Here is a 27381-nt window from a genome sequence, read left to right on the forward strand (position 1 = left end):
TTCGAGTTCGTGATTTCTTATCGTCCGGGCTCTAAGAACACCAAGCCTGATGCTTTGTCTCGTCTCTTCAGTTCTTCAGTAGCCTCCACTGACCCCGAGGGGATTCTCCCTGAGGGGCGTGTTGTCGGGTTGACTGTCTGGGGAATTGAGAGGCAGGTAAAGCAAGCACTCACTCAAACTACGTCGCCGCGCGCTTGTCCTAGGAACCTTCTTTTCGTTCCCGTTCCTACTCGTCTGGCCGTTCTTCAGTGGGCTCACTCTGCCAAGTTAGCCGGCCACCCTGGCGTTCGGGGTACGCTTGCTTCCATTCGCCAGCGTTTCTGGTGGCCCACCCGGGAGCATGACACGCGTCGTTTCGTGGCTGCTTGTTCGGTCTGCGCGCAGACTAAGTCCGGTAACTCTCCTCCTGCCGGCCGTCTCAGGCCGCTTCCTATTCCCTCTCGACCGTGGTCTCACATCGCCTTAGATTTTGTCACCGGACTGCCTTCGTCAGCGGGGAAGACTGTTATTCTTACGGTTGTCGATAGGTTCTCTAAGGCGGCTCATTTCATTCCCCTTGCTAAGCTTCCTTCTGCTAAAGAGACGGCACAAATCATCATCGAGAATGTTTTCAGAATTCATGGCCTTCCGTCAGACGTCGTTTCGGACAGAGGTCCGCAATTCACGTCTCAATTTTGGAGGGAGTTTTGCCGTTTGATTGGGGCTTCCGTCAGTCTCTCTTCCGGCTTTCACCCCCAGTCTAACGGTCAAGCAGAACGGGCCAATCAGACTATTGGTCGCATCTTACGCAGTCTTTCTTTTCGCAACCCTGCGTCTTGGTCAGAACAGCTCCCCTGGGCAGAATACGCCCACAACTCGCTTCCTTCGTCTGCGACCGGGCTATCTCCTTTTCAGAGTAGCCTCGGGTACCAGCCTCCGTTGTTCTCATCTCAGTTCGCCGAGTCCAGCGTTCCCTCCGCTCAGGCTTTTGTCCAACGTTGCGAGCGCACCTGGAAGAGGGTCAGGTCTGCACTTTGCCGTTATAGGGCGCAGACTGTGAGAGCTGCTAATAAGCGTAGAACTAAGAGCCCTAGATATTGTCGCGGTCAGAGAGTTTGGCTCTCCACTCAGAACCTTCCCCTTAAGACGGCTTCTCGCAAGTTGACCCCGCGGTTCATTGGTCCATTCCGTATCTCTCAGGTCATTAATCCTGTCGCAGTGCGACTTCTTCTTCCGCGATATCTTCGTCGCGTCCACCCGGTCTTCCATGTCTCCTGTGTTAAGCCCGTTCTTCGCGCCCCCGCTCGTCTTCCCCCCCCCCCCCCCCCCATCCTTGTCGAGGGCGCACCTATCTACAGGGTCCGTAAAATCTTGGACATGCGTCCTCGGGGCCGTGGTCATCAGTACCTAGTTGACTGGGAGGGGTACGGTCCTGAGGAGAGGAGTTGGGTTCCCTCTCGGGACGTGCTGGACCGTGCGCTGATTGATGATTTCCTCCGTTGCCGCCAGGTTTCCTCCTCGAGTGCGCCAGGAGGCGCTCGGTGAGTGGGGGGGTACTGTCATGTACTGTCATGTTGTCTTGTCTCTGTCCTTTCCCTTCACCCTGTCTCCCTCTGCTGGTCGTGTTAGGTTACCTTTTCTCCCCCGCTTTCCCCCAGCTGTCCCTTGTCTCCTCTAACTACCCATTCACCCCGTTCCCCACCTGTTCCCTTTTTTCCCTCTGATTAGGTCCCTATATCTCTCTCTGTTTCTGCTCCTGTCCTTGTCGGATTCTTGTTTGTTTGTGTCATTCATGCCTGAACCAGACTGTCGTCATGTTTGCTGTAACCTTGTCCTGTCCTGTCGGAATCTGCCGGTCCATCTGAGCCTACCCATGTTTGGTAATTAAAGAAGCTCTGTTTAAGTTGATTCGCTTTTGGGTCCTCATTCACGCACCGTAACAGAAACAGCAGGGTGCAATCAAAAATCACTCTACTACCAGGACTTAACTGAAATGAATAATAGCAAACGATCTTTATCGATTTTATTTTAAAGGCCTGTTTACAATGTGATTACAGACAATTAATACATTAAATCAAAGAAAAGCCTGTGAGCACAGTGTAGGACAGTGTGTAAACTAACTTCCTGGCACACAACAAAAAAGGACAGAAATGGATTAAATGGGTAGAACTAGGAAGCAGCAGTAGCTTTAACTATAGGGTCAAGAACAGCTAGCATAGCCTTGATTTAGCTAACCTCCGTTATTATGGTGTTTAGTGGAGGCTAGCCATGTCAAGGCTACAGCTAGCGTTGTATACGTCTATGACAATGCATATCTCCCACTAATTCCACGGTATTTCTATGTGAATCCTGCATGTTCAATGTACTGGCAAATAACACGAGTCCAGAAGCCTGTTAAACTATAGTAGAGAACATAGCTAGTAACATGTGACCTAGTTTTAACTTCTCTAATCCAATAGTCTAGACCAGTGTTTCTCAACCCTGGTCCTCCAGTACCCCCAACAAGCACACCTGATTAAATTTGTCAACTAGTCAGCAAGCCCTCAATGAGCTGAATGAGTGGTGTCTGTCCAGCGCTACAACAGCAATGTGTACTGTTGGGGTTACTGGAGGACCAGGGTTGGAAAACACTGGTCTAGACAAGAGGAGAATAATAGGGGTATAAATGGATCGGGAGACAGGCGCAGTAATGCGTAATAGGGGATTTTATTGATCCAAATTACAGCGTGCCATGTCAAGGCACGGGGACGAAGACAAAAAACACGTAACAAAACACAGGGTTGAAACCCAAAACAAAAGAGCGAGGAGTACCTCAAATAAATAAACGGGGCGAGACCCGAAAAAAAACACAAGTACACAATGATACAACACGGGACGAGACCCGTAATCATTTGCACAATACACAAAACACGCGGCACAGAAGCTGAAACGACGCATAGCTACTCACACAACCAAACGGACCATTGGAACAATAAATCAACAGCCCAATGGTGAACCAAAGGGCACACTTATACAATTACTAATCATTGAGAAATGGGCACCAGGTGTACGTAATCAACAGTTCAGTTCCTTGAGGCCGGTGAAGTAGACCTCTGAAACTGGTGCACGGAATGAGCAACAGTACTGGAGGGGTCCGTGACAAGGGGAATGGACTCTAGAGAATGTATGACGTCAGGGGCAGGCATCTACCTGATATGTCAGTCTATTGTGTTACACAACAGGACTCAAAGATCAAATTAAAAGACCCAGATTCAGTAAGTTAGTGGAAGGTTTTGTTTGTAAGACCATTTGAAATGTCAAAATCACTGTATAACAACCACTAGACACAAGTAAGTTTTAAAGCTGAACAAAGTTGCATCGCTAAATATCTCAAACCTGATGACTGTAAAACTCAACAAAGAGCTGCAGTTAGTTTCAGAGTGGGTGGCAAGGAATAAGTTAGCCCTAAATATATCTAAAACTAAAAGCATTGTATTTGGAACAAAACACTCACTAAACCCTAAACCTCAACTAAATATTGTAATAAATCATGTGGAAATTGAGCAAGTATCTCAACTGCTTGGAGTAACACTAGATTGTGAACTGTCATGGTCAAAACATATTGATGCAGTAGTAGCTAAGATGGGGAGAAGTCTGTCCATAATAAAGTGATGCTCTGCCTTCTTAACAGCACTATCAACAAGGCAGGTCCTACAGGCCCTAGTTTCTACCTTCTTAACAACACTATCAACAAGGCAGGTCCTACAGGCCCTAGTTTCTACCTTCTTAACAACACTATCAACAAGGCAGGTCCTACAGGCCCTAGTTTCTACCTTCTTAACAACACTATCAACAAGGCAGGTCCTACAGGCCCTAGTTTCTACCTTCTTAACAACACTATCAACAAGGCAGGTCCTACAGGCCCTGGTTTCTACCTTCTTAACAACACTATCAACAAGGCAGGTCCTACAGGCCCTAGTTTCTACCTTCTTAACAACACTATCAACAAGGCAGGTCCTACAGGCCCTAGTTTCTACCTTCTTAACAACACTATCAACAAGGCAGGTCCTACAGGTCCTAGTTTCTACCTTCTTAACAACACTATCAACAAGGCAGGTCCTACAGGCCCTAGTTTCTACCTTCTTAACAACACTATCAACAAGGCAGGTCCTACAGGTCCTAGTTTCTACCTTCTTAACAACACTATCACCAAGGCAGGTCCTACAGGCCCTAGTTTCTACCTTCTTAACAACACTATCAACAAGGCAGGTCCTACAGGTCCTAGTTTCTACCTTCTTAACAGCACTATCACCAAGGCAGGTCCTACAGGCCCTAGTTTCTACCTTCTTAACAACACTATCAACAAGGCAGGTCCTACAGGCCCTAGTTTCTACCTTCTTAACAGCAATATCAACAAGGCAGGTCCTACAGGCCCTAGTTTCTACCTTCTTAACAACACTATCAACAAGGCAGGTCCTACAGGTCCTAGTTTCTACCTTCTTAACAACACTATCAACAAGGCAGGTCCTACAGGCCCTAGTTTCTACCTTCTTAACAACACTATCAACAAGGCAGGTCCTACAGGCCCTAGTTTCTACCTTCTTAACAACACTATCAACAAGGCAGGTCCTACAGGTCCTAGTTTCTACCTTCTTAACAACACTATCAACAAGGCAGGTCCTACAGGCCCTAGTTTCTACCTTCTTAACAACACTATCAACAAGGCAGGTCCTACAGGCCCTAGTTTCTACCTTCTTAACAACACTATCAACAAGGCAGGTCCTACAAGCCCTAGTTTCTACCTTCTTAACAACACTATCAACAAGGCAGGCCCTACAGGCCCTAGTTTCTACCTTCTTAACAACACTATCAACAAGGCAGGTCCTACAGGACCTAGTTTTGTCGCACCTTGACTACTGTTCAGTCGTGTGGTCAGGTTCCACAAAAAAGGCTACAGGAAAATTGCAATTGTCTCAGAACAGGGCAGCATGGCTGGCTCTTGGATGTACACAGAGAGCAAATATTAATAATATGCATATCAGTCTCTCCTGTCTGAAAGTGGAGGAGAGATTGACTTCATCACTACTTTTATTTATGAGAGGTATTGATTGACATATTGAAAGCACCGAGCTGTCTGTCTAAATTACTGGCACACAGCTCGGACACCCATGCATACCCCACAAGACATGCCACAAGAGGTCTCTTCACAGTCCCCAAGTCCAGAACAGACTATGGGAGGCACACAGTACTACATAGAGCCATGACTACATGGAACTCTATTCCACATCAAGTAACTGTCGCAAGCAGTAAAATTTGATTTAAAAAACAGATAAAAAACACCTTATGGAACAGCGGGGACTGTGAGGCAACACCAACATTGGCACAGACACACACACACACACACACACACACACACACACGATAACATACTCACTATACATACACATGGATTTAGTACTGTAGATATGTGGTAGTGGTGGAGTAGGAGCCTGAGGGCACACAGTGTGTTGTAGATATGTGGTAGTGGTAGAGTAGGAGCCTGAGGGCACACAGTGTGTTGTAGATATGTGGTAGTGGTAGAGTAGGAGCCTGAGGGCACACAGTGTGTTGTAGATATGTGGTAGTGGTGGAGTAGGAGCCTGAGGGCACACAGTGTGTTGTAGATATGTGGTAGTGGTGGAATAGGAGCCTGAGGGCACACAGTGTGTTGTAGATATGTGGTAGTGGTGGAGTAGGAGCCTGAGAGCACACAGTGTGTTGTAGATATGTGGTAGTGGTGGAGTAGGAGCCTGAGGGCACACAGTGTGTTGTGAAATCTGTGAATGTATTTTAGTGTATTTAAAAGTGTATAAACTGCCTTAATTTGGCTGGATCCCAGGAAGAGTAGCTGCAGCAGCTAATGGGGATCCATAATAAATACAAAACACTTCATTGAAACGCTACCAAATAGTTAAATCCCTCCTCTTTCAGGGGTTACATGACCTTAACATCCTCTCTTCATGACTCCATCTCCCGGGCTACCATTTCTATTTCCCATCCAGTCAAGTTAATGAGTGGCGAGTGAACCTATTAAAAAATGCCTCTCACATACATCAATGTTTACCGCACACTTTACTGCAGTTTCAGTGAGGGTTCGATTGCCCCATACACCACCGCGGGCACCACATACAGTTACTGAACAGCTAGGTTACTGAACAGCTAGGTTACTGAACATCTAGGTTACTGAACATCTAGGTTACTGAACATCTAGGTTACTGAACATCTAGGTTACTGAACATCTAGGTTACTGAACAGCTAGGTTACTGAACATCTAGGTTACTGAACAGCTAGGTTACTGAACAGCTAGGTTACTGAACATCTAGGTTACTGAACAGCTAGGTTACTGAACAGCTAGGTTACTGAACAGCTAGTTTACTGAACAGCTAGGTTACTGAACAGCTAGTTTACTGAACAGCTAGTTTACTGAACAGCTAGGTTACTGAACAGCTAGGTTACTGAACAGCTAGGTTACTGAACAGCTAGGTTAATCGCTGAATTAAAAAGGTGAGATTACTCAAATGTAAATGTAATACTGAATACGGTTTCAGGGCATCTGCTTGGTATTACGGTTTCAGGCCATCTGCTTGGTATTACGGTTTCAGGCCATCTGCTTGGTATTACGGTTTCAGGGCATCTGCTTGGTTCTCAGGGCATCTGCTTGGTTCTCAGGGCATCCGCTTGGTTCTCAGGGCATCTGCTTGGTATTACGGTTTCAGGCCATCTGCTTGGTATTACGGTTCTCAGTGCATCCGCTTGGTTCTCAGGGCATCTGCTTGGTTCTCAGGGCATCTGCTTGGTTCTCGGGGCATCCGCTTGGTTCTCGGGGCATCTGCTTGGTTCTCGGGGCATCTGCTTGGTTCTCGGGGCATCTGCTTGGTTCTCGGGGCATCTGCTTGGTTCTCGGGCATCTGCTTGGTTCTCAGGGCATCTGCTTGGTATTCCATTTGAGTTATTTTGAAAAGTCTCCTAATAACCAAAGCATCTTAAAGGACTATATTGCATTCTTCTATTGTCTGCATTTCAGGGTATCTGCTCTGCGGTCCCCTTACTATTCCCTGTGGCAGGTAACTGGACATGCACTGTGATATAAGAGGCTGCTTCCTCTCTGGGGAGAAACTCACTGTGATGTAAGAGGCTGCTTCCTCTCTGGGGAGAAACTCACTGTGATGTAAGAGGTTGCCTCTCAAAGGGAGAAACTCACTGTGATATAAGAGGCGGCTTCCTCTCTGGGGAGAAACTCACTGTGATGTAAGAGGTTGCTTCCTCTCTGGGGAGAAACTCACTGTGATATAAGAGGTTGCCTCTCAAAGGGAGAAACTCACTGTGATATAAGAGGCGGCTTCCTCTCTGGGGAGAAACTCACTGTGATGTAAGAGGTTGCTTCCTCTCTGGGGAGAAACTCACTGTGATATAAGAGGCTGCTTCCTCTCTGGGGAGAAACTCACTGTGATATAAGAGGCTGCCTCTCAAAGGGAGAAACTCACTGTGATGTAAGAGGCTGCTTCCTCTCTGGGGAGAAACTCACTGTGATATAAGAGGCTGCCTCTCAAAGGGAGAAACTCACTGTGATGTAAGAGGCTGCTTCCTCTCTGGGGAGAAACTCACTGTGATGTAAGAGGCGGCTTCCTCTCTGGGGAGAAACTCACTGTGATATAAGAGGCTGCTTCCTCTCTGGGGAGAAACTCACTGTGATGTAAGAGGCTACTTCCTCTCTGGGGAGAAATAAAAACACAGACAGACACAGTACTGTGTGACTCACGCTCAACTCTCTTCTCCAACATCGCCACGCGGTTTGTCACCTCCGTCTTCAGTTCGTTGATTTTAAACGCTCTGCAGAGACAAAAAAGTGATGGACAGAGAGAGCAAGAGAGAGAGATGGATAGAGAGAGAGAGATAAAAGGAGAGAGATGTACAGAGAGAGAGATGGACAGAGAGAGAAAAGGAGAGAGGAGGACAGAGAGAGAGAGTGATGGACAGAGATAGACAATGAGAGAGATGGACAGAGAGAGACAAGGAGAGAGATGGACAGAGAGAGACAAGGAGAGAGATGGACAGAGAGAGAGACAATGAGAGAGATGGACAGAGAGAGACAAGGAGAGAAAAGAAAAGGCAGATAGAGAGATGGAAAATAGAGAGAGAAAATTAGTAGAAGGATAGAGATAGCAAGGGAGGGGGGGAAGGGGAGAGAACAAAAGGGACAGAGAGCATTGATTATCTGAAAGCAGCACACGCATTAATATAGTAACAGACAAATAGCAAGCATTTATGAAAACCAGAGAGAAAAAAAGCATTTACGAAGACGCAAAATGTCCATGAAAGCAATATCAGTGCTCTTACCTGGAAAACTGCTCTGCCACCTGTGTCAATACATTCTGGAAGAGTTCCTCTTTATCTGTGGGAAGGAAGGTGTAGGATGGTACTACACAGAAAAGCTCAAACTCATACCACTTCACTCTGTGTTATAAAGACAACACTGCACACAGGTCTGATACACTCAAATATCTGACTGAAGCCTTCACTCAACTATCTGCCTGAAGCCTTCACTCAACTATCTGCCTTTCATTAGAACTGAGCCTGGCGGTGTAACAGATATTGATTGGCCCTTCTCTCACACTCAAACACACACACACACACACACACACACACACACACACACACACACCTTATGTAAACCAGTGGCAACGAGAGAATGAAAGCGACACAACAGATGGCAAAAGAAGAGGGAGTAATTTTTTTTTTTGTCTAACTACTGAATACAGTAGTGGTGTTTGGTGATGGTGCCAGCTGAATACAGTAGTGGTGTTTGGAGATGGTGCCAGCTGAATACAGTAGTGGTGTTTGGAGATGGTGCCAGCTGAATACAGTAGTGGTGTTTGGTGATGGTGCCAGCTGAATACAGTAGTGGTGTTTGGAGATGGTGCCAGCTGAATACAATAGTGGTGTTTGGAGATGGTGCCAGCTGAATACAGTAGTGGTGTTTGGTGATGGTGCCATCTGAATACAGTAGTGGTGATGGTGCCAGCTGAATACAGTAGTGGTGTTTGGAGATGGTGCCAGCTGAATACAATAGTGGTGTTTGGAGATGGTGCCAGCTGAATACAATAGTGGTGTTTGGAGATGGTGCCAGCTGAATACAGTAGTGGTGTTTGGTGATGGTGCCATCTGAATACAGTAGTGGTGATAGTGCCATTTGAATACAGTAGTGGTGTTTGGAGATGGTGCCAGCTGAATACAGTAGTGGTGTTTGGAGATGGTGCCAGCTGAATACAGTAGTGGTGTTTGGAGATGGTGCCAGCTGAATACAGTAGTGGTGTTTGGTGATGGTGCCAGCTGAATACAGTAGTGGTGTTTGGAGATGGTGCCAGCTGAATACAGTAGTGGTGTTTGGTGATGGTGCCAGCTGAATACAGTAGTGGTGTTTGGAGATGGTGCCAGCTGAATACAGTAGTGGTGTTTGGTGATGGTGCCAGTTGAATACAGTAGTGGTGTTTGGTGATGGTGCCAGCTTGATATCTTAACAAGACACTTATAACTAACTGACAAAAACACAGCCCTGCTATTGTTGCAGAGCAAAGTGGTGGCCAAAGTTCACCTGAGAGGCCAATAAAAGTGCAGGTATGTGAACTAGTAAAACCACCGGTTGGCCGGGTCCCATTGTACACCATGTCACATTAACGCCATCCCGTTGTACACTATATCACATTAACGCTATCCCGTTGTACACTATATCACATTAATGCCATCCCGTTATATACTATATCACATTATTGCTATCCCGTTGTACACGAGTGTCACATAAACGCTAGAACACTGTTTCACCAGGGGTCAGAGGTTAGGACCATCCTAAGCCTCGCCTCCACGACAGCCACAGATAGTGTGTGTCTGTATCACTACCCAGAAGGTTACATCGTTGTAATAAAACAACCCATTTGAGTGATGTGGAATTGAAACAGGTGACTGCAGTAAAGATTGGGGACAAAGACAAAAACCTGTTGTTTATGGACTTTTTCCCTCCCAGATGTTGAGCTGGTCTGTCTGTGTGCTCTTGTGTTTGAGTGATGAGGACAATATGTTGTTGTAACCAAGCAAGACAGTTAATGAAATAGTGTGTGTGTGTGTTTGTCTAAGTGTGTCTATTGCCTAAACATGTTATTGATTATGCTCTTTTACATGCTGTTTGCACGTCAGGTATGTGGGTAAGTGTGTGTGTTACTTTCGTAAATATATTTGTCAAACACCTATATTTCAGTGGCATTTGACGAGATGATAACTGACTAAATAGTCCCAGATAAACAGATTTTTTATTTCGGCTGACTAGATTTTGTCTGTGACAAGATGTTTAACTAGTAAATGGACTGGACAAGATGTTTTAGAGAGATTGAGAGCTTTTCAGTGTTATTTGTTTGGTCCAATCAAAAGCATGCATGGCAGAACTGTAAGGCTTTCTCACTGCAATGTTGCAATGCTGTAATTGGTGGAAAATAAATACCACGCCCAGGTTACAAATCACTGATGCAAATAAGGCAACGCCATGGCTACTCTCCTGGTGGTACAAGCACCCGGTAGAAACAGGAGCCACTTCACTTATCGTGTCGATTCAAACAAGACCGAATGCAATGACTGATAGGGGCGCTATGTTGAAGTCACCGTGCCTCCATCTTGGCTCTCCCTCACCAGTGTGTTGAAGTCACCGTGCCTCCATCTTGGCTCTCCCCCACCAGTGTGTTGAAGTCACCGTGCCTCCATCTAGGCCCTCCCCCACCAGTGTGTTGAAGTCACCGTGCCTCCATCTTGGCTCTCCCCCACCATTGTGTTGAAGATACCGTGCCTCCATCTTGGCCCTCCCCACCATTGTGCTAAAGCCACCGTGCCTCCATCTTGGCCCTCCCCCAACATTGTGCTAAAGCCACCGTGCCTCCATCTTGGCTCTCCCCCACCAGTGTGTTGAAGTCACCGTGCCTCCATCTTGGCTCTCCCCCACCAGTGTGTTGAAGTCACCGTGCCTCCATCTTGGCTCTCCCCCATCAGTGTGTTGAAGTCACCGTGCCTCCATCTTGGCTCTCCCCCACCAGTGTGTTGAAGTCACAGTGCCTCCATCTTGGCTCTCCCCCATCAGTGTGTTGAAGTCACCGTGCCTCCATCTTGGCTCTCCCCCACCAGTGTGTTGAAGTCACAGTGCCTCCATCTTGGCTCTCCCCCATCAGTGTGACACCTCATTCACATAGGGTTTATCAGGCTGTTGATTGTGGCCTGTGGAATGTTGTCCCACTCCTCTTCAATGGCTGTACGAAGTTGCTTGGATATTGGCGGGAACTGAAATACGCTGTCGTACACGTCGATCCAGAGCATCCCAAACATGCTCAATGGGTGACATGTCTGGTGAGTATGCAGGCAATGGGAGAACCGGGACATTTTTAGCTTCCAAGAATTGTGTAAAATGGTCTGGGAAGAACATTGGTATGGCAATTCAATAATAGCCAATAATGTATTGAGCCTCTAGCCTACTACACAAACCTAATTGCTACAGTACTGTTTTTAATAGGTTCACGATTTTTATTCTGAGCGGTAGATCTCGACCTGCATTTTGACCCAGAAAATGATCTCGGGCTCAGAAAAGGTTGGTGACGACTTCCTTAATATATACTATTATATTATGTGAGCTAAAACATATAAAAATAAGAAATGAAAATATGTAAAAGCATTTTCCTCAAAGTATAATGTTTTTGAGATGACTATTGTTACTGTCCCCACGACAAAAATAAATAAATAAAAATACATACATGTAATTTTGTCTTCGAAACATTGAATTGAAATACTGAGGAATGCCAATATGGCCGACCGGTGGATTCAAAGCCTCTCAATGACCAATAAATAGCATCAGCAATACAGGGTTTAAATACAGAGCCTTCGGAAAGTCTTCAGACCCCTGGACGTTTCCCACATTTTGTTACGTCTAAAATGGATTAAATAAAACAATTTCCTCTAGAATATACATACAATACCCCATAATGACAAAGCAAAAACAGGTTTTTAGACATTTATGCAAATGTGTAATAAAAACACCTTTGCTATGAGACTAGAAATTGAGCTCAGGTGCATCCTGTTTCCCATTGATCATCCTTGAGATATTTTTACAACTTGATTGGTGTCCACCTGTGGTAAATTCCGTTGATTGGACATGATTTGGAAAGGCACACACCTGTCTATGAGGTCCCACAGTTGACAGTGCATGTCAGAGCAAAAACCAAGCCATTAGGTCGAAGGAATTTTCCGTAGAGCTCTGAGACAGGATTGTGTCGAGGCACAGATCTGAGGAAGGGTACCAAAAAATGTCTGCAGCATTGAAGGTCCCCAAGAACACAGTGGCCTCCATCATTCTGAAATGGAAGAAGTTTGGAACCACCAACACTCTTCCTAGAGCTGGCCGCCCGGCCAAACTGAGCAATCGCGGGAGAATGGCCTTGGTCAGGGAGGTGCCCAAGGCCCTGATGGTCACTCCGACAGAGCTCTAGCGTTCCTCTGTGGAGATGGGAGAACCTTCCAGAAGGACAAACATCTCTGCAGCATTTCACCAATCAGGCCTTTATGGTAGAGTGGCCAGACGGAAGTCACTCCTCTGTAAAAGGCACATGACAGCCCGCTTGGAGTTTACCAAAAGGCACCTAAAGACTCTCAGACCATGATAAACAAGATTCTCTGGTCTGATGAAGGGGGCAGGGACTGGGAGACTAGTCCGGATCGATGAACAGAGCAAAGTACAGAGAGATCATTGATGAAAACCTGCTCCAGAGCGCTCTGGACCTCAGACTGGGGTGAAGGTTCACCTTCCAACAGGACAACTACCCTAAGCACACAACCAAGACAGCGCAGGAGTGGCTTTGGGACAAGTCTCTGAATGTCCTTGAGTGGCCCAGCCAGAGCCCGGACTTGAACCCGATCGAACATCTCTGAAGAGACCTGAAAATAGCTGTGCAGCACCACTCCCCATCCAACCTGACAGAGCTTGAGAGGATCTGCAGAGAAGAATGGGAGAAACTCCCCAAATACAGGTGTGTCAAACTTGTAGCATCATACCCAAGAAGACACAATGCTGTAATCACTGCCAAAAGGTGCTTCAACAAAGTACTGAGTGAAGGGTCTGAATACTTATGTAAATGTGGTATTTCAGTTTTTTTTTTTTTATGAATTATGGGGGTATTGTGTGTAGATTGAGGAAAAAAACACTGCAATACATTTTAGAATAAGGCTGTAACGTAACAAAATGTGGAAAAAGTAAAGGGGTCTAAGTCACTGTACATCATTGGGAAAAATACTACCAACCTGGAGAGACATCTGAAACCTCACTATATATCGTCGACCCCATCCACGCCACACAACACCGAGAGGTAGGTGCTGTCCCATTCACATTTAGAGCATAATACGCTCAGGTAATAACAGATAGATAATTCAATACCTTTATTTAACTAGGCAAGTCAGTTAAGAGCAAATTCTTATTTTCAATGACGGCCTAGGAACAATGGGTTAACTGCCTGTTCAGGGGCAGAACGACAGATTTGTACCATGTCAGCTCGGGGGTTTGAACTTGCAGACCACTACCACTGACAGACCTTTGATTACAATACAGCTACAGTCTGTCAAGGGACAGGGCTCCAGACTGCAACCATTTAGTGGCATTTTGCGACCCATTGACTTGGCTGTGCGAGTTACATTTTTAATTTATTGGTCGTATCAGTGTGAGCTGAACATTCATTACACGGCCACCACACTCAAAAGTTTCAAAAACATTCAGGATCCTTATTTTAACAGTAACAATAATAAGGGTTCTAACTGGAAACAAAAGGGTTCTTCAAAGGGTTCTCCTATGGGGACAGCCGAAGAACCCTTTTAGGTTCTAGATAGCACCTTTTTTGTTTTAAGAGTGTAGGACAAGGCGATGTGTGTTTGTGCTCATGGAAGTCAGTGATTTGTGTTTAATATAGGTTAATGAGGCAATACAAATGTGATGTGACTAAAATAAAAGGGCATTTATTTTAGGAGCCCGCGCGCTCCCGAGTGGCGCAGCAGTATAAGGCACTGCATCTCAGTGCTGGAGGCGTCACTACAGACACCCTGGTTCGAATCCACAACTGGCTGTGATTGCCCCGTAGGGCGGCGCACAATTGGCCCAGCGTCGTCTGGATTTGGCCGGTGCAGGCGGTCATTGTAAATAAGACTTTGTTGTTAACTGACTTGCCTAGTTAAATAAAGAAAAAATATATGCTAATTTGGTATGTGCTTGTCAGCCTATGTGTGTTTATTTGCGTAGCGTGTGAAAAACCCCTGGCCCACTAGGACTCACCAGCTAGCTGTCCACCAGTCAGGGGCACCACGCTGTACGGTGACCTTTAACACACACACACACACACACACACACACAAGTTTAGACAGGAAGTGGTGCGGCACTCAAATACTGTACATCCGCACCCCTTCCTTCTAATTAGACGTGCTGTCAATGTCCTCTCCTCTTCCTCCCACTGTCTTACTCAGCTTCTGAAGTGTGAGGACACGTTGGTGGATGTGTGTGTGTGAGAGTGAGCAGTATCTGGCTCACTGTTTCACCCTGACATTGGATCTGATAGTGTTTTTTTTTTTTACTAACCCTGGGCCATAGGGCACAATCTGGGATATGTCCTTCTGTTCAATGGACATTTCAATGATATAACCATTAACCCTTGAAGAACATCATTTATTATGCTTGTGAGCTTAGGCTGCTGAAATTACAGATTGTACCTTCACGGACCAATGTGTAATGTTTTTCTATAAATGTGAACGCGACAGCTTCTACCTCTCGGTGTTGTGTGGCATGGTGGGGTCGATGGACACCATGGCTCCTGTGGAGTCCAGCAGAGACAAGGTGGTGTTCCTGTCCAAAACAGACAAAGCAGGAACACTCTCTCTGAGGATGTGTCCCACTAAAGTTCAATGAAGAGGGTGTAGGCGTTTGGCACATTCCAAAAATATCAATCAAAGAAACCAAGCGAGAGATAGTCAAGACTACTGGGACCTATGACCTTGTATCCTTTCATTATGGTTGTGTACTCATCTAATAGAAGTGATTGTCAAAACAACAGAAACTGGGTGGTTTGAGCCCTGAATGCTGATTGGCTGACAGCCGTGGTATAGCATTATTACTGCTCCAATTACATTGGTAACCAGTTTATAATAACAATAAGGCACCTTGGGGGGTTTGTGGTATATAGCCAATATACCACGGCTGCGGTCTGTATCCAGGCACTCCGCGTTGCGTCGTGCGTAAGAACAGCCTTTAGCCGTGGTATATTGGCTATATACACCACAAACCCCCAAGGTGCCTTATTGCTTAAGTAGAAAACCAGTCAAGAGGAAAATGAAAATGAAAGGATCAAAGACAAATACTTAAGACTAAAGAGAGGAAAAAGAGAGCTGATTTGATTTGATTTGGATTTGATTTGATGTGATACCTTGGGATACCCAGAACGGTGCAAAACAACACTCTGATATCGTACGGGCTGCAGAACCTGCTGAAGACCACCTACGGGAACAGTAGCCAAGACATGACATGCAACAGAGTGAAAAATATATAATGATGTAAAATGTAAACAGAGTCCGCACTTAGTACATCATGTTTGGCACGTGAGGCAAAACGTTCATGTTCATATAACAACCATCATGCGTGTGGATATAAAGGGAGAAAGCATTTCTAGAATATATTGAACATGCTGACACATACAGTGTTATGTAAATAGATGTTGGAGATGCTGATGCTGTTTCTAGATGTGGAATACTTTCCTAATGATCAGGGTGGTACAGAAAACCAGTGTATTTAGTCAGCTTGTTCTACAACAGTCCTCAGAGTACGTTGTGAGAGAAAATGGACAAAACCCACCATCGGTAGCCCCTGTAAATAACCTCATTATTGTTGTGTTCTTGCGTTACTTTTTAAAATGTTACTTGAGTTTATTTAGTAAATATTTTTTTTAACTCTATTATTTCCTTAAAACCGCATTGTTGGTTGTAAGCATTTCACGGTAAGGGTAGACCTGTTGAATTCGGAGCATGTGACAAATACAATTTGATTTGATTTGACTCTGCCTGGTGTCTGCATTGGCAGGTCTCCCATTCTGGGCTTTTCTTTTAATGACAAATATGCAGATTCCCCCTATCACCCTTCTTCTTTTAATGACAAATATGCAGATTCCCCCTATCACCCTTCTTCTTTTAATGACAAATATGCAGATTCCCCCTATCACCCTTCTTCTTTTAATGACAAATATGTAGATTCCCCCTATCACCCTTCTGCTTTTATTGACAAATATGCAGATTCCCCCTATCACCCTTCTGCTTTTATTGACAAATATGCAGATTCCCCCTATCACCCTTCTGCTTTTATTGCCTTCCAAACAAGGTTGAGCGCCGTCATCAACAGTGACAAGTCAGTCAGTCATCTCTAGTGTCAACCCCAGCCCCGAGCTTCTCTATCTCTACTGTCAACCCCAACCCCAACCAGCTTCACCAAGAGAGATGACTTTGACCCAGAATTGTTTTTATGCGTTGCTTGTTTATATAAATTGTAAAGACATTATCATTTGCTTTTTTTTTTTTTGACAAATTTGTTCTGCAGTTATCGGAGTTATATGTGTTATATGTGATTCTATGTTTAGCGGAGATCTTCTGTGTATAAAGTGATGCGGGAGGGGGAGAAAAAAAAGCATACAATGACGCACTTAGCTGTTCTATAAGTCAGGCGTGAGATCAAGAGCGTTTTCAAGTGCAACGTTAAAGGGCAATTCCGCCACTTTAAAATCTCATAATTGTTATCTCCAGAACGAAACCAGTGTCTACATATGTGAAAACAGCGCGTTTCTATAATATGAGGTTATAAAGATAAGGTCCTAGAAAATGCTTCTCTGTGACATCACAGGGTAGGATTAAAAGAAGAAAAAAAACTCAGGTGATTTTCCAAACGTACAGTTATGAATATAACTATTGTTCTCTGAAGAAGGGAACGAGGTATAGCATACTATGGGGAGTCAACGACCAATCATATTCACCTGAAGAAACAAATCACGCCCAACTAGCCAATGGATGCCGAGCCCACCATCGGAAGCCTTGCCTTCCTGGCTATAAAACCGTGGCTTGCATTAATTTCCTCAATTCAGTACCGCTCTTCAGCGAGCCCAAACCCCAAAATGTGCTATACCCAGTGGGGATTTTAGCGTGTAAATCTTGGTGGGGAAAACTTTTTTTTAGATGCATGCCAGCAAAGCCACTACACAACAAAACACTAAACGATACATGAATTGCACTATAACGGTGACAAACGGTGCCCACAAACTGTTAGGGCCACATAAAGCTGTTCCAACAGCAGAGTCCCAACAGCAGTCCCAACACCTTACCACTACTACAACTGGCTATCAGCAGAGCCTTGTCTGGCAGAGAAACAGTTCATTTAGTCTCATTTACTGCCTTTTAAAAAACATAGCTGATATGGCTGACTTGCTTAAACAAATGTGGTTTCTACTGACAATTGAGATGTACAAACTATGGCATAAGGGAACGATGAGGGGATAACAGGCAATCCGTAATTTTGATTACGACATTAATGAGCGAGCTAAGATGGACGTTGTCAATATAACTATTTGTTCAGCACTTTTGAAATGTACCGCGACAGAATTCAGAACATGGGCCGTTCTTACAGTGTTCTCCCTGTACACCAAGTCAGAACAGTATTATAAATAAAGGGGCCATATAAGCAGACAATGAAAGCTCTTACAATATTCAGTGATTCAATTTCACTAAAACAGGCTATAGGCTACATGTGCACCACCAAGTCAGAACAGGGACCAAATTATTAGGGGGAGGCACATGGGCTACTAGCGTCTTACTACACAACATACACTGAGTATTACATTCTTAGCCACAGTAACATATCTCCCTGTCATATTACATCATTTAAGCAGCAGCATACAAGATGTTTTTGGACTCACCTTGTTGTGCTGTGCTCACTTGAACAGGAAGGTGGCACGGCAGTCCTTCGTGGGCAAATTCTGTCATCAAAGTCTGGCTGGCATTCTCTGTATTTATGGTGCTTTCAAGACAACTGGGAACAAGGAAAAAAAACAAGGTCGATTCATGATGACATCAGTGATCTTCAGGTCAGAGCTCTAGAAGAGGCCAGAATTTCCAACTTGCAATTCCGAGTTGGAGGACCGTTCAAAATGTATTTTCCCAGTCAGAACAATTTTTTTCTGAGTTCCATTGTCTAGAACTCATGGAAGTCAGATTTCCCAGGTCTGAGTTTACAGTTGTTTTGAGCACTGCAGAAGTTATGCTGGATTGACAGCATTGCCAATGTTGAATGTTTATCCTTTTAAGCTTGGAAAAGAGACCCTCAAACCCAAACTTGGGACCACACACCCACTCCACTGAATAGCAGGCTAGTGATGGCTTTCCAATGCTTGCCACTAATTCCTTCTAAACCACTCATTGTTGAATTTGTGATTTCCAAATTGTTGTCCAATGAGCACCAATATGTTATCTACAATTTATCTTCATTATTTATCTTCATATTACAAGGATTAAAAAGCATTTGCCAGTAGATTGTCGACTTGATTCATGATGATAACTGCTAGATTGCTAGCTAAGATTTTGAAAGTATCATGTTGACAGTCCAATTTTATCTGTGGCCAATGACCTTGAGCCTTCTTGGATGGGCACTTCTAATGTAACTCTATGGCAGCACCCAAGGGGCTTGAATTTTCGAGCTCTACCCTTAGACTTGGTGGTGACGTAGTGTCCCCATGAGTGACAGAACACTGAGCCAATCACGGCGCAACTAGAGAACATTACCCAATCACGGTGCAACTGAAAACATTACCAACCCCTGCACTGTGTATTTTCCGCTGGCTGCCCCACCATCACAGAAAGCACTGAGCGACGCTGAAACACCTGTATTTTGGAGCTGCCTTACTCAAGAAAGCAAAAAAGAGAAGTTTGTATGCCGCTTTATTACATTGTTTGCAAATTGGTATGTGACACGTATTAATGTCAAAATAACATGCTAAAAAGGTGGGGCTCAAAACAGGTGGGGCTCTGAATGAAGGGTCGCCACTGGTTATACCTCATTCTCTCCTTCAGGGAACAGTAGTTATATTCAGAACTGTGCATTCCCTTTCAGTCCTTCACTCTGTAAAACATACTATGGGGGACATACAATCACACCTCAAGCCGGCTCAGAGGGTACCAAACTAGGAGGCCCACAGCAGCCCAAGCACACACAGGTTCCACGGGCTCAAAATAGGTGTGACAGAAGCCACCTTTTTCACTAATACTTAGCCGAGAAGCCTGAACTTTCAGAGCCTCATAAAGTGAACCAAAACCTACTGCAACTTGGCTATGCGGACTGACACGTTGCCACTGCAGCTCAAGTCCATGGACACCACGGTTCCAAGGACAGTACTTACCTTGCGAGCCTGAACTGTCAGAAACCGCAAGCTGCTGCAGGTGGGGCTGAGATGTTGGCCGGGCTAGGGGTAGCCAGGTGGAAAGCATGGCCGTAGAAAAATGCTTATTGATATTATCAATTATCGTAGATTTATTGGTGGAGACAGTGTTTCCTATCCTCAGTGCAGTGGGCAGCTGGGAGGAGGTGCTCTTATTCTCCATGGACTTCACAGTGTCCCAAAACTTTTTGGAATTAGTGCTACAGGAAGCAATTTCTGTTTGAAAAAGCTAGCCTTAGGAAAGGAGAGAGAGACAAAGGAGAGAGAGAGAGAGAAACAAAGGAAAGGAGAGAGAGAGAGAGAGAAAGGAGGGAGGGAGAGAAAGGAGGGAGTAAGGGAGAGAAATAAAGGAGAGAGAGAGAGAATGTGGGTGTGAGAGATTGATACCAGTAACAGTATGAGAAAATGAAGCGTCACATAGACAAGCAAAAGAGAGAGGGAGAGAAAATGACATCAGGAGAGAGAAAGAGAGAGAGAAAGGGAGAGAAAATGATATCAGGAGAGAGAAAGAGAGAGGGAGAGAGAAAGAGAAAGAGAGAGGGAGAGAAAGACAGCAGGAGAGAGAAAGAGAGAGAGAGAGAGAGAGGGAGAGGGAGAGAGCGGGAGAGAGAGAGGGAGAGAGAGAGAAAGACAGCAGGAGAGAGAAAGAGGGAGAGAGAGAGAGAGAGAGAGAGAGAGAGAGAGAGAGAGAAAGACAGCAGGAGAGAGAAAGAGGGAGAGAGAGAGAGAGAGAAAGAAAGAAAGAGAGAGAATGACAGCGGGAGAGAGAAAGAGAGAATGACAGCGGGAGAGAGAAAGAGACAAGGTGCCATATTTTTTCCCAAGCAACAACTGACCAATGACAAATTGGAACAAACAGATCAGCATCAGAAAGAGAACAACAGCTCAAACACAGAAATAAATGAATCTCTCTCTATGAGCTCACAGATGTGGATTCACAGACTACTAGCCTATACACCACAGCATATCCTATAACAACTGGCCAAACAAGCTCACAGAGAAACATCAAAGAGAGACCTATAGAAAAACTGTAGAAAAAGTGACACGAACTGCAATAAATGCAAAGAGCCATCGGAGCATCATAAAAGGTGTTTATATGGCTTCTTTATGGTCCTGGTCTTCAGTCTCCTCTACTCCACTGGGTGTAGGCCTAAGTGTAAACAGACCTCTGGACGGGGTCTACACCCACTATACCGGCTGTGTTTGCGGAGGGTAGTTCACATGGAGTACAACAGATACAGACTGGATGAGATTAGGGAGTTCATGACCACATTATCAAAATTTGGTATTTCTGCCAAACCCCAAATTAGATGCATGCATGTCATATAGCAAGTATTCCAAGCGATTTAATCAAAGGTTTTAGATGTATCTCAAGTTAAGATTTGCTGAGGTTTTGCTCGAGTAAGAAACCGGAATAATCGATGCCTAGAATCCAGCATGGCGGGTATAATAAAGAGATGTACACTACATGTGTTTTAAAACGACAGAAGATGGGCTTAAAGTATGGTAGAGGCAGTCTACATAGACAGTTGCAGTACATTTCCAGAACTGTCCCAGATCTATTCCAGAACTGTCCCAGATCTATTCCAGATCTATTCCAGAACTGCCCCCAGATCTGTTCCAGAACTGTCCCAGATCTATTCCAGAACTGTCCCAGATCTATTCCAGAACTGTCCCAGATCTATTCCAGAACTGTCCCAGATCTATTCCAGAACTGTCCCAGATCTGTTCCAGAACTGTCCCAGATCTATTCCAGAACTGTCCCAGATCTGTTCCAGAACTGTCCCAGATCTATTCCAGAACTGTCCCAGATCTATTCCAGAACTGTCCCAGATCTATCCCAGAACTGTCCCAGATCTATTCCAGAACTGTCCCAGATCTATTCCAGATCTATTCCAGAAGTGTTCTAAAACTATACAATGGTCCAGCAAAGTAGACCCAGTAAAAAGCTGGTCATCTCATGTTAATCCTCAACGGAGTTATTCTTCAACCTGTACTCCCTCCCTCTAAGCAACCGCAAAAACTATTAGCTCTAAGACTGCCCACTTAAATGATCATGCTGTCACCAAAATGTTACTCTATATCTACAAGTAATTTTGCCATTCCACGCAGGTTCCTAAACATACTGCAATGTTTCAAAACGTGATTTGCTGAAGAAGCAACAGAAAGAGAAAGTGTGTGTAATGTTTACAGTACATGTTTTATTGTTTATTATCTATTGCACATGCTTTGGCAATGTACACATATGTCTCCCATTCCAATAAAGCCCTTAAATTGAATTGAAATTGAGAGAGAGAGAGTGTAAGGGCGTTTCCACACAGTTTTGAGTGGCAGTAGGAATCACCATTTGTCTCATGCAGCGTGACACATCTCCTTTGCATAGAGTTGATCAGGCTGTTGATTGTGGCCTGTGGAATGTTGTCCCACTCCTCTTCAATGGCTGTGCGAAGTAGCTGGATATTAGCGGGAACTGGAACACGCTGTCGTACACGTCGATCCTTAGCATCCCAAACATGTTCAATGGGTGACATGTCTGATGAGTATTCAGGCCATGGAAGAACTTGGACATTTACAGCTTCCAGGAATTGTGTACAGATCCTTGCGACATGGGGCGGCATCATGTTTCACATCATGCTGAAACATGATGCGATGGAGGCGGACGAACGGCACGACAATGGGCCTCAGGATCTCGTAACTGAGATTTATCTGTGATGAGCACACTTCTCCAGCGCTCCAGTTGCCATCGAAGGTGAATATTTGCCCACTGAAGTCAGATACAACGCTGAACTGCAGTCAGGTTAAGAACCCTGGTGAGGACGACAAGCATGCATATGATCTTCCTTGAGACCGTTTCTGACAGTTTGTGCAAACCCACAGATTCATCAGCTGTCTGGGTGGCTGGTCTCAGACAATGCCGCAGGTGAAGAAGCCAGATGTGGAGGTCCTGGGCTGGAATGGTTACACGTGGTTTACGATTGTGAGCCGGTTCTACATAATGCCAAATTCTCTAAAATGACATTGGAGGGGGCTTATGGTCGAGAAATTAACATTAAATTCTCTGGCAACCGCTCTGGTGGACATTCTTGGAGTCAGCATGCCAATTGCACGCTCCCTCAAAACTTGAGACATTTGTGGCATTGTATTGTGTGAAAAACTGCACATTTTAGAGTGACCTTTTATTGTCCGCAGCACAAGGTGCACCTGTGTAATGATCATGATGTTTAATCAGCTTCTTGATATGCCACACCTGTCAGGTGGATGGTTTATCTTGACAAAGGAGAAATACTCACTAACAGTTATTATGTAAGCAAATTTGTGCACAACATTTTAGAGAAATAACCTTTTTGTGCATATGGAAAATGTCTGTGATGTTTTATTTCACATGAAACATGGGACCAACACTTTAGATGCTGCGTTTATATTTTTGTTCAGTATAAAATTCCAAAACAAAACCACGTGTTCATGCAGGTAATTTGTTTATTGGACAAATATGCTCAAGTTAAATAAATTTATGATTATCATGAAGTATCACTTGTGTGTCCCAATCTATTATTTCACTTTGGTCGTTCAACAACATGATGTACTCATCGTCATACTTTGACATCTCTGAAACATTATGTGAGTTGCAGCGCATAGATGAGCGCATCCGATACAGATTAGGGGAGAGCTATATCAGGGATAGGCTACTGAATATAGACTATTTACGTCGCATTTAGAGCGGCTATTGCGCAGTTTCCTCCCGCATGTTGTTGGAAGACCAAATCGAAAGTTTAAATGAAGTGATGCTTCGTGATAGTCATACATTGATTTAACGTGAGCACAGGCCTATTTGTCCAAGAAACAAATTACTTGCATGAACACGTGGTTTAGTTTAGCAATTTTTGTTCGTTTGACATTTGGCAACGTGAAACCAGCCAGACCTAATGACAAGAATACAATGTAACACAGTCAAACTCGGACTAGAGCTCAGAACTATGAGAACTCACCATAAGAAGCTAGAGATTACTGTGAATGTGTCCAATGTACAGGATTTTCAGAAAATGTGTTTTTATGTTTTTCTATATGCATCAACATGTGCGAATAGTTTCATTGAATTATTATTAATAGTATGATAACTGAGGTTATCCTATATAAAGCAAAACTATCATTGCACCTTTCTTCCTAATTTTTCTCATGCAACATTGGACCTCTTACAAGGTACATGAAAGGGTGTAGTAGTTGATGATGAAACAGGCTGACACGATATAAAACGGTTGATTGACAGTTTACCTTCTGAATTCTGCCATCGACGTCCAGGTTGAATACTCGGTACACCGACGAAGCTGATCCCATCTCTCTCTTTCCTCCCCTCTAGCCTGTCTCGCCGTCACCTAGGTCGAGGACTCGGAATGTGAGATATAGGCTACCGCTCCGCTCCGTCGGTGACCGAGCTGGAACCCCCCCACCCGAGAGCGGTCGGTGCGTCTCTGAATGGGGAAATTAAATTAGCGTTTCAACATCATCTCTCTCCGTCACTTACCTAGCTCTCTCTCATCTCATAAACTCCCTTTCTTCTCCCCCTCCCGCCCGTCTCAGCCTCCCTCAACAATCGCACATACACTGGAGAGCAGGAATTATAGTTTCCCTCTGAGCCAAAACTGCTTGAATCAACGTTGTTTCCATGTCATTTAAACCAAACAATTTCATGTGATGACGTTGAATCAATGTGGAAAACCGATTGGATTAGCAAAGTCATCAATTTAAGAGAATTTCGTATCTAAAAAAAATACTTTTAACCTAAATCCAATGACAGGGTGAAATGTTTGATTGATTTCACGTTGAATTCACGTTAGTTGACAAGTCAACCACATGAAGGCCTAAGTCAAAACTAGACGTTGAACTGGCATGTGTGCCCAGTGCGTTTTTTCGCTCTCATCGCCATAGTTACTGGGTCTCCTGAAGGATGCAGGCGCGGCTGGTACAGGTTTGCCTGCAGGTCGCCCACTCAACCCCCAGAACGCAGTCGATCTGTCTGTCCGCTACGTCCATTCAACTTTTAAAAACACAGGCTAAATTCTACCCTGAGTATGGCTATTAAAATCATCTAACTAAACTGTATTTATTTGTCAAGGAATTTAAAAAAATGATGAGCTAAGGAGAGATAACCAAAGCCGGGAGCAAGCACTGTGAAAAGGGAAGTTTCAAATTGAATTTAGTTTCTTGCGTGGGCACCCGCCTGTGAGATTCACTCGATAACATATCCAGTTTTGCAGACTCGAGTCAGCTCAGATGTTTTGTGATGCATGTCAGATGAGTCATCGACGATCAAAACAATATACTAATTATACCTTCAATAAAGACTAATTGAATTTAGCCATATAATCCTGAATAATTACCTTCTGGTTTATTTAGGCACAACATGTGCAGCTAACCACCAGTTATGACTAATTTGTTAAGGACTGTTAATGTTTATTACAGGACGGTTTCAGAAAATAATAAATCATGTGATTTGTCCTGCGAGAGGAGAGAGAGAGATAATGTGTCAGTTCAGTGGAGGACTAGTTGTCAATAGTGTACAGTTTTTTTTGTTTACATCTGCCCCCCCCCCTCCCCCCAGCTGAGACAGCTAGAGACTTCAGACCACTCTTCACCCTGACTGGAACACCTTTAGCTTGGTTGACAAAACAACTCAACATTATGCTTCAAAACCAAGATTGAGATATTTAGCTTTGGTTATAGAGGCTTCCAGAGAATTTGGTAATACAGACATGCCATCATTTTTTATTTATTTACCAAGAGGTCATTACAAATCTACAATTGTCACCAAGACCATGTAGCTATAGTGATCAAGTAAGGCTCACACATACGTCACTGAACGAAGCAACTGCCTGACAAAACAACAAAAGGCACACAGTATTTCAAGTACTACCACTGAAGAACTTAGATGAACGTTTTATCTTCCTCCACGATGTGCTCTATCTTCACATAAATAAAATGGACATGTTGTTGGATGGGGTCTATTCCACTTGAATTCTGTTTAACACAGGAAGTTAATTGGAATTGACCACAGCCTCTGCATGTGCCATCATGAAAGTTAAGAATATATATATTTTCTTATAAAGATGATTATCACCTACATTTCTTCACTCATTTGGCATTTTGTGCTTTTTACACTCTAAACGGGACTTGAGTTAGCAGGCATTAGTCAAAAAAGAACACATTCAAAATGTTCACATTGTAGAGGCAGAATAAATGAACTCACTTTTATATGATCATTTAAGGTTTGGGACGATGGTATTTGATATTTTCTACATCTACATAAAACATCATCACTAACGTTTTCAACATCGCACTGCCTAAAGAAAAGCTTATTCAGAAATTATTGATCCTCCTCATCAGTTTGAGTATGAAATTCTACATACCAACTCTAACACAAAATGTTACATTCATAGGATTGAAGTCACCAAACATAATAAACATCATTTGTTGATCATATACAAATACAACATAGCAGTACCTGAATATACTTCATTTACAGAGAAAATACACCACAGAACAGAATATTATAATGGCAACTTTAAAAAAATTATAATAATACATTTCATATAAATTATAATGCATTTCCACACAATCTTTGGTTCCATAAGGCAGACCTGACAGTAAAATATATATATATATATATTTAAGGCCCAGTGTGCTGTAGAACAAGTAAAACAAAAGTTATAGTGGTACGTGCTCAGAGGAACTTTGGATGGCTTGGTTGTTTGCTTATTATCTTGTAACCGAATCTTCAATCGGCTTTCATTCGGTTCTAAGGAGGTGCTGCTTCACACTAGCTCAGTTCAGTTACTGGACGGAGGTACAGGTTAGTGGCATAAGATGCAGCGTGTGTGTCTGTGCTGAGGGACAGTCTGTTCACTCCTCTGTCTGGAGTTAGTGCAAAGTGCTCAGTGCTCTTTCATCCTACAAGAGAGAAACAGAAAAACAGACTTTGATCAGGGACTATGATTTATTTATTTGCATGAGGTAAAAAAACAAAAAAACAAACAAGAGATGCTCGTTAAGGCACTTCTCACTTTCAAATGTTTATAGAACAAAATCAAAAAAGTATCCTGATATAAGAAACAAATAGATTTACAGAAAGAATAAATGAAAACATGATGAACCAGATAAAAAAAAAAAAGAGGAGGTTCAAATTAAATAATAACAATTATTATTATTATTACGGGACAAAGATAGGCAGAAGGTTATTTAATAATAAGGCACGAGGGGGTGTGGTATATGGCCAACATACCACGGTTAAGGGCTGTTCTTAGGCACGACGCAATGCGGAATCCCTTGATACAGCCCTTAGCCATGGTATATTGGCCGTATATCAAACTCAGAGGTGCCTTATTGCTACTATAAACTGTTACCAACGTAATTAGAACAGTAAAAATAAATGATTTGTCATACCCGTGGTATATGGTCTGATGTACCATAGCCATCAGCTTTCCAGCTCGAACCACTCAGTTAATAATGGGATTTATACAAAGGGTGGGGTCTCACCCTGGAGGACTATTGGTTAAAAACACATTCCAGCCCAGTGTCTATTCCACAAGTTACCACCAGCTAAATCCATGATGCTGAAATGGCTATTTACTCTGTTCCATCTCACTGTGCAATCCACTGTCTCATCAGCCCAGCCAGGCAATTTATAAACTTGAGCTCCACTATAAAAAGCATTGAGACATTATCTCCCATTTCTTTCAGACTAGCAGTTGGTTTACAATAGTGGAGATTTGTATAAACCTTGCTTTCTCTCTCTCTGACATTTGCAACATTGTTTCAATATTGAAATTCGATCTCCAGCTGTGCCATAGTAATGAACGTGTAGGGGTCGGGA

The 27381-nt window shown here is 43.9% G+C and overlaps 2 protein-coding genes across 3 annotated transcripts in view; both read right to left on the reverse strand.

Annotated features, from left to right (window-relative positions):
• The window catches only part of LOC110520629 (high affinity cGMP-specific 3',5'-cyclic phosphodiesterase 9A), a 44753-nt gene extending 20597 nt beyond the window's left edge, over window positions 1–24156 (reverse strand). Inside the window, exons 1-6 of one of the 2 annotated variants that reach the window (XM_090230452.1) lie at window positions 23787–23958; window positions 15477–15547; window positions 14822–14932; window positions 14336–14379; window positions 8335–8389; window positions 7757–7827 (exon numbers count right to left, since the gene is read on the reverse strand). In XM_090230452.1, coding sequence (XP_090086578.1) covers window positions 7757–7827; window positions 8335–8389; window positions 14336–14379; window positions 14822–14932; window positions 15477–15547; window positions 23787–23849 — 415 coding nt within the window. In that variant the 5' untranslated portion in view covers window positions 23850–23958. Of the gene's footprint in view, window positions 1–7756; window positions 7828–8334; window positions 8390–14335; window positions 14380–14821; window positions 14933–15476; window positions 15548–18002; window positions 18116–23786 lie in introns of both variants that reach the window. The other variant, XM_090230451.1, reaches the window with a different exon arrangement.
• Window positions 24157–25249: 1093 nt separating this feature from the next.
• LOC110520630 (glucose-6-phosphate exchanger SLC37A1) overlaps window positions 25250–27381 on the reverse strand; it is a 28382-nt gene continuing 26250 nt past the window's right edge. Inside the window, exon 20 of the mRNA XM_036975284.2 lies at window positions 25250–26459. Coding sequence (XP_036831179.1) covers window positions 26444–26459 — 16 coding nt within the window. The 3' untranslated portion in view covers window positions 25250–26443. The remainder of the gene's footprint in view (window positions 26460–27381) is intronic.

Source organism: Oncorhynchus mykiss, chromosome 3, assembly GCF_057628025.1.
Source record: "Oncorhynchus mykiss isolate SJ-2025 chromosome 3, ASM5762802v1, whole genome shotgun sequence".
Lineage (NCBI taxonomy): Eukaryota > Metazoa > Chordata > Actinopteri > Salmoniformes > Salmonidae > Oncorhynchus > Oncorhynchus mykiss.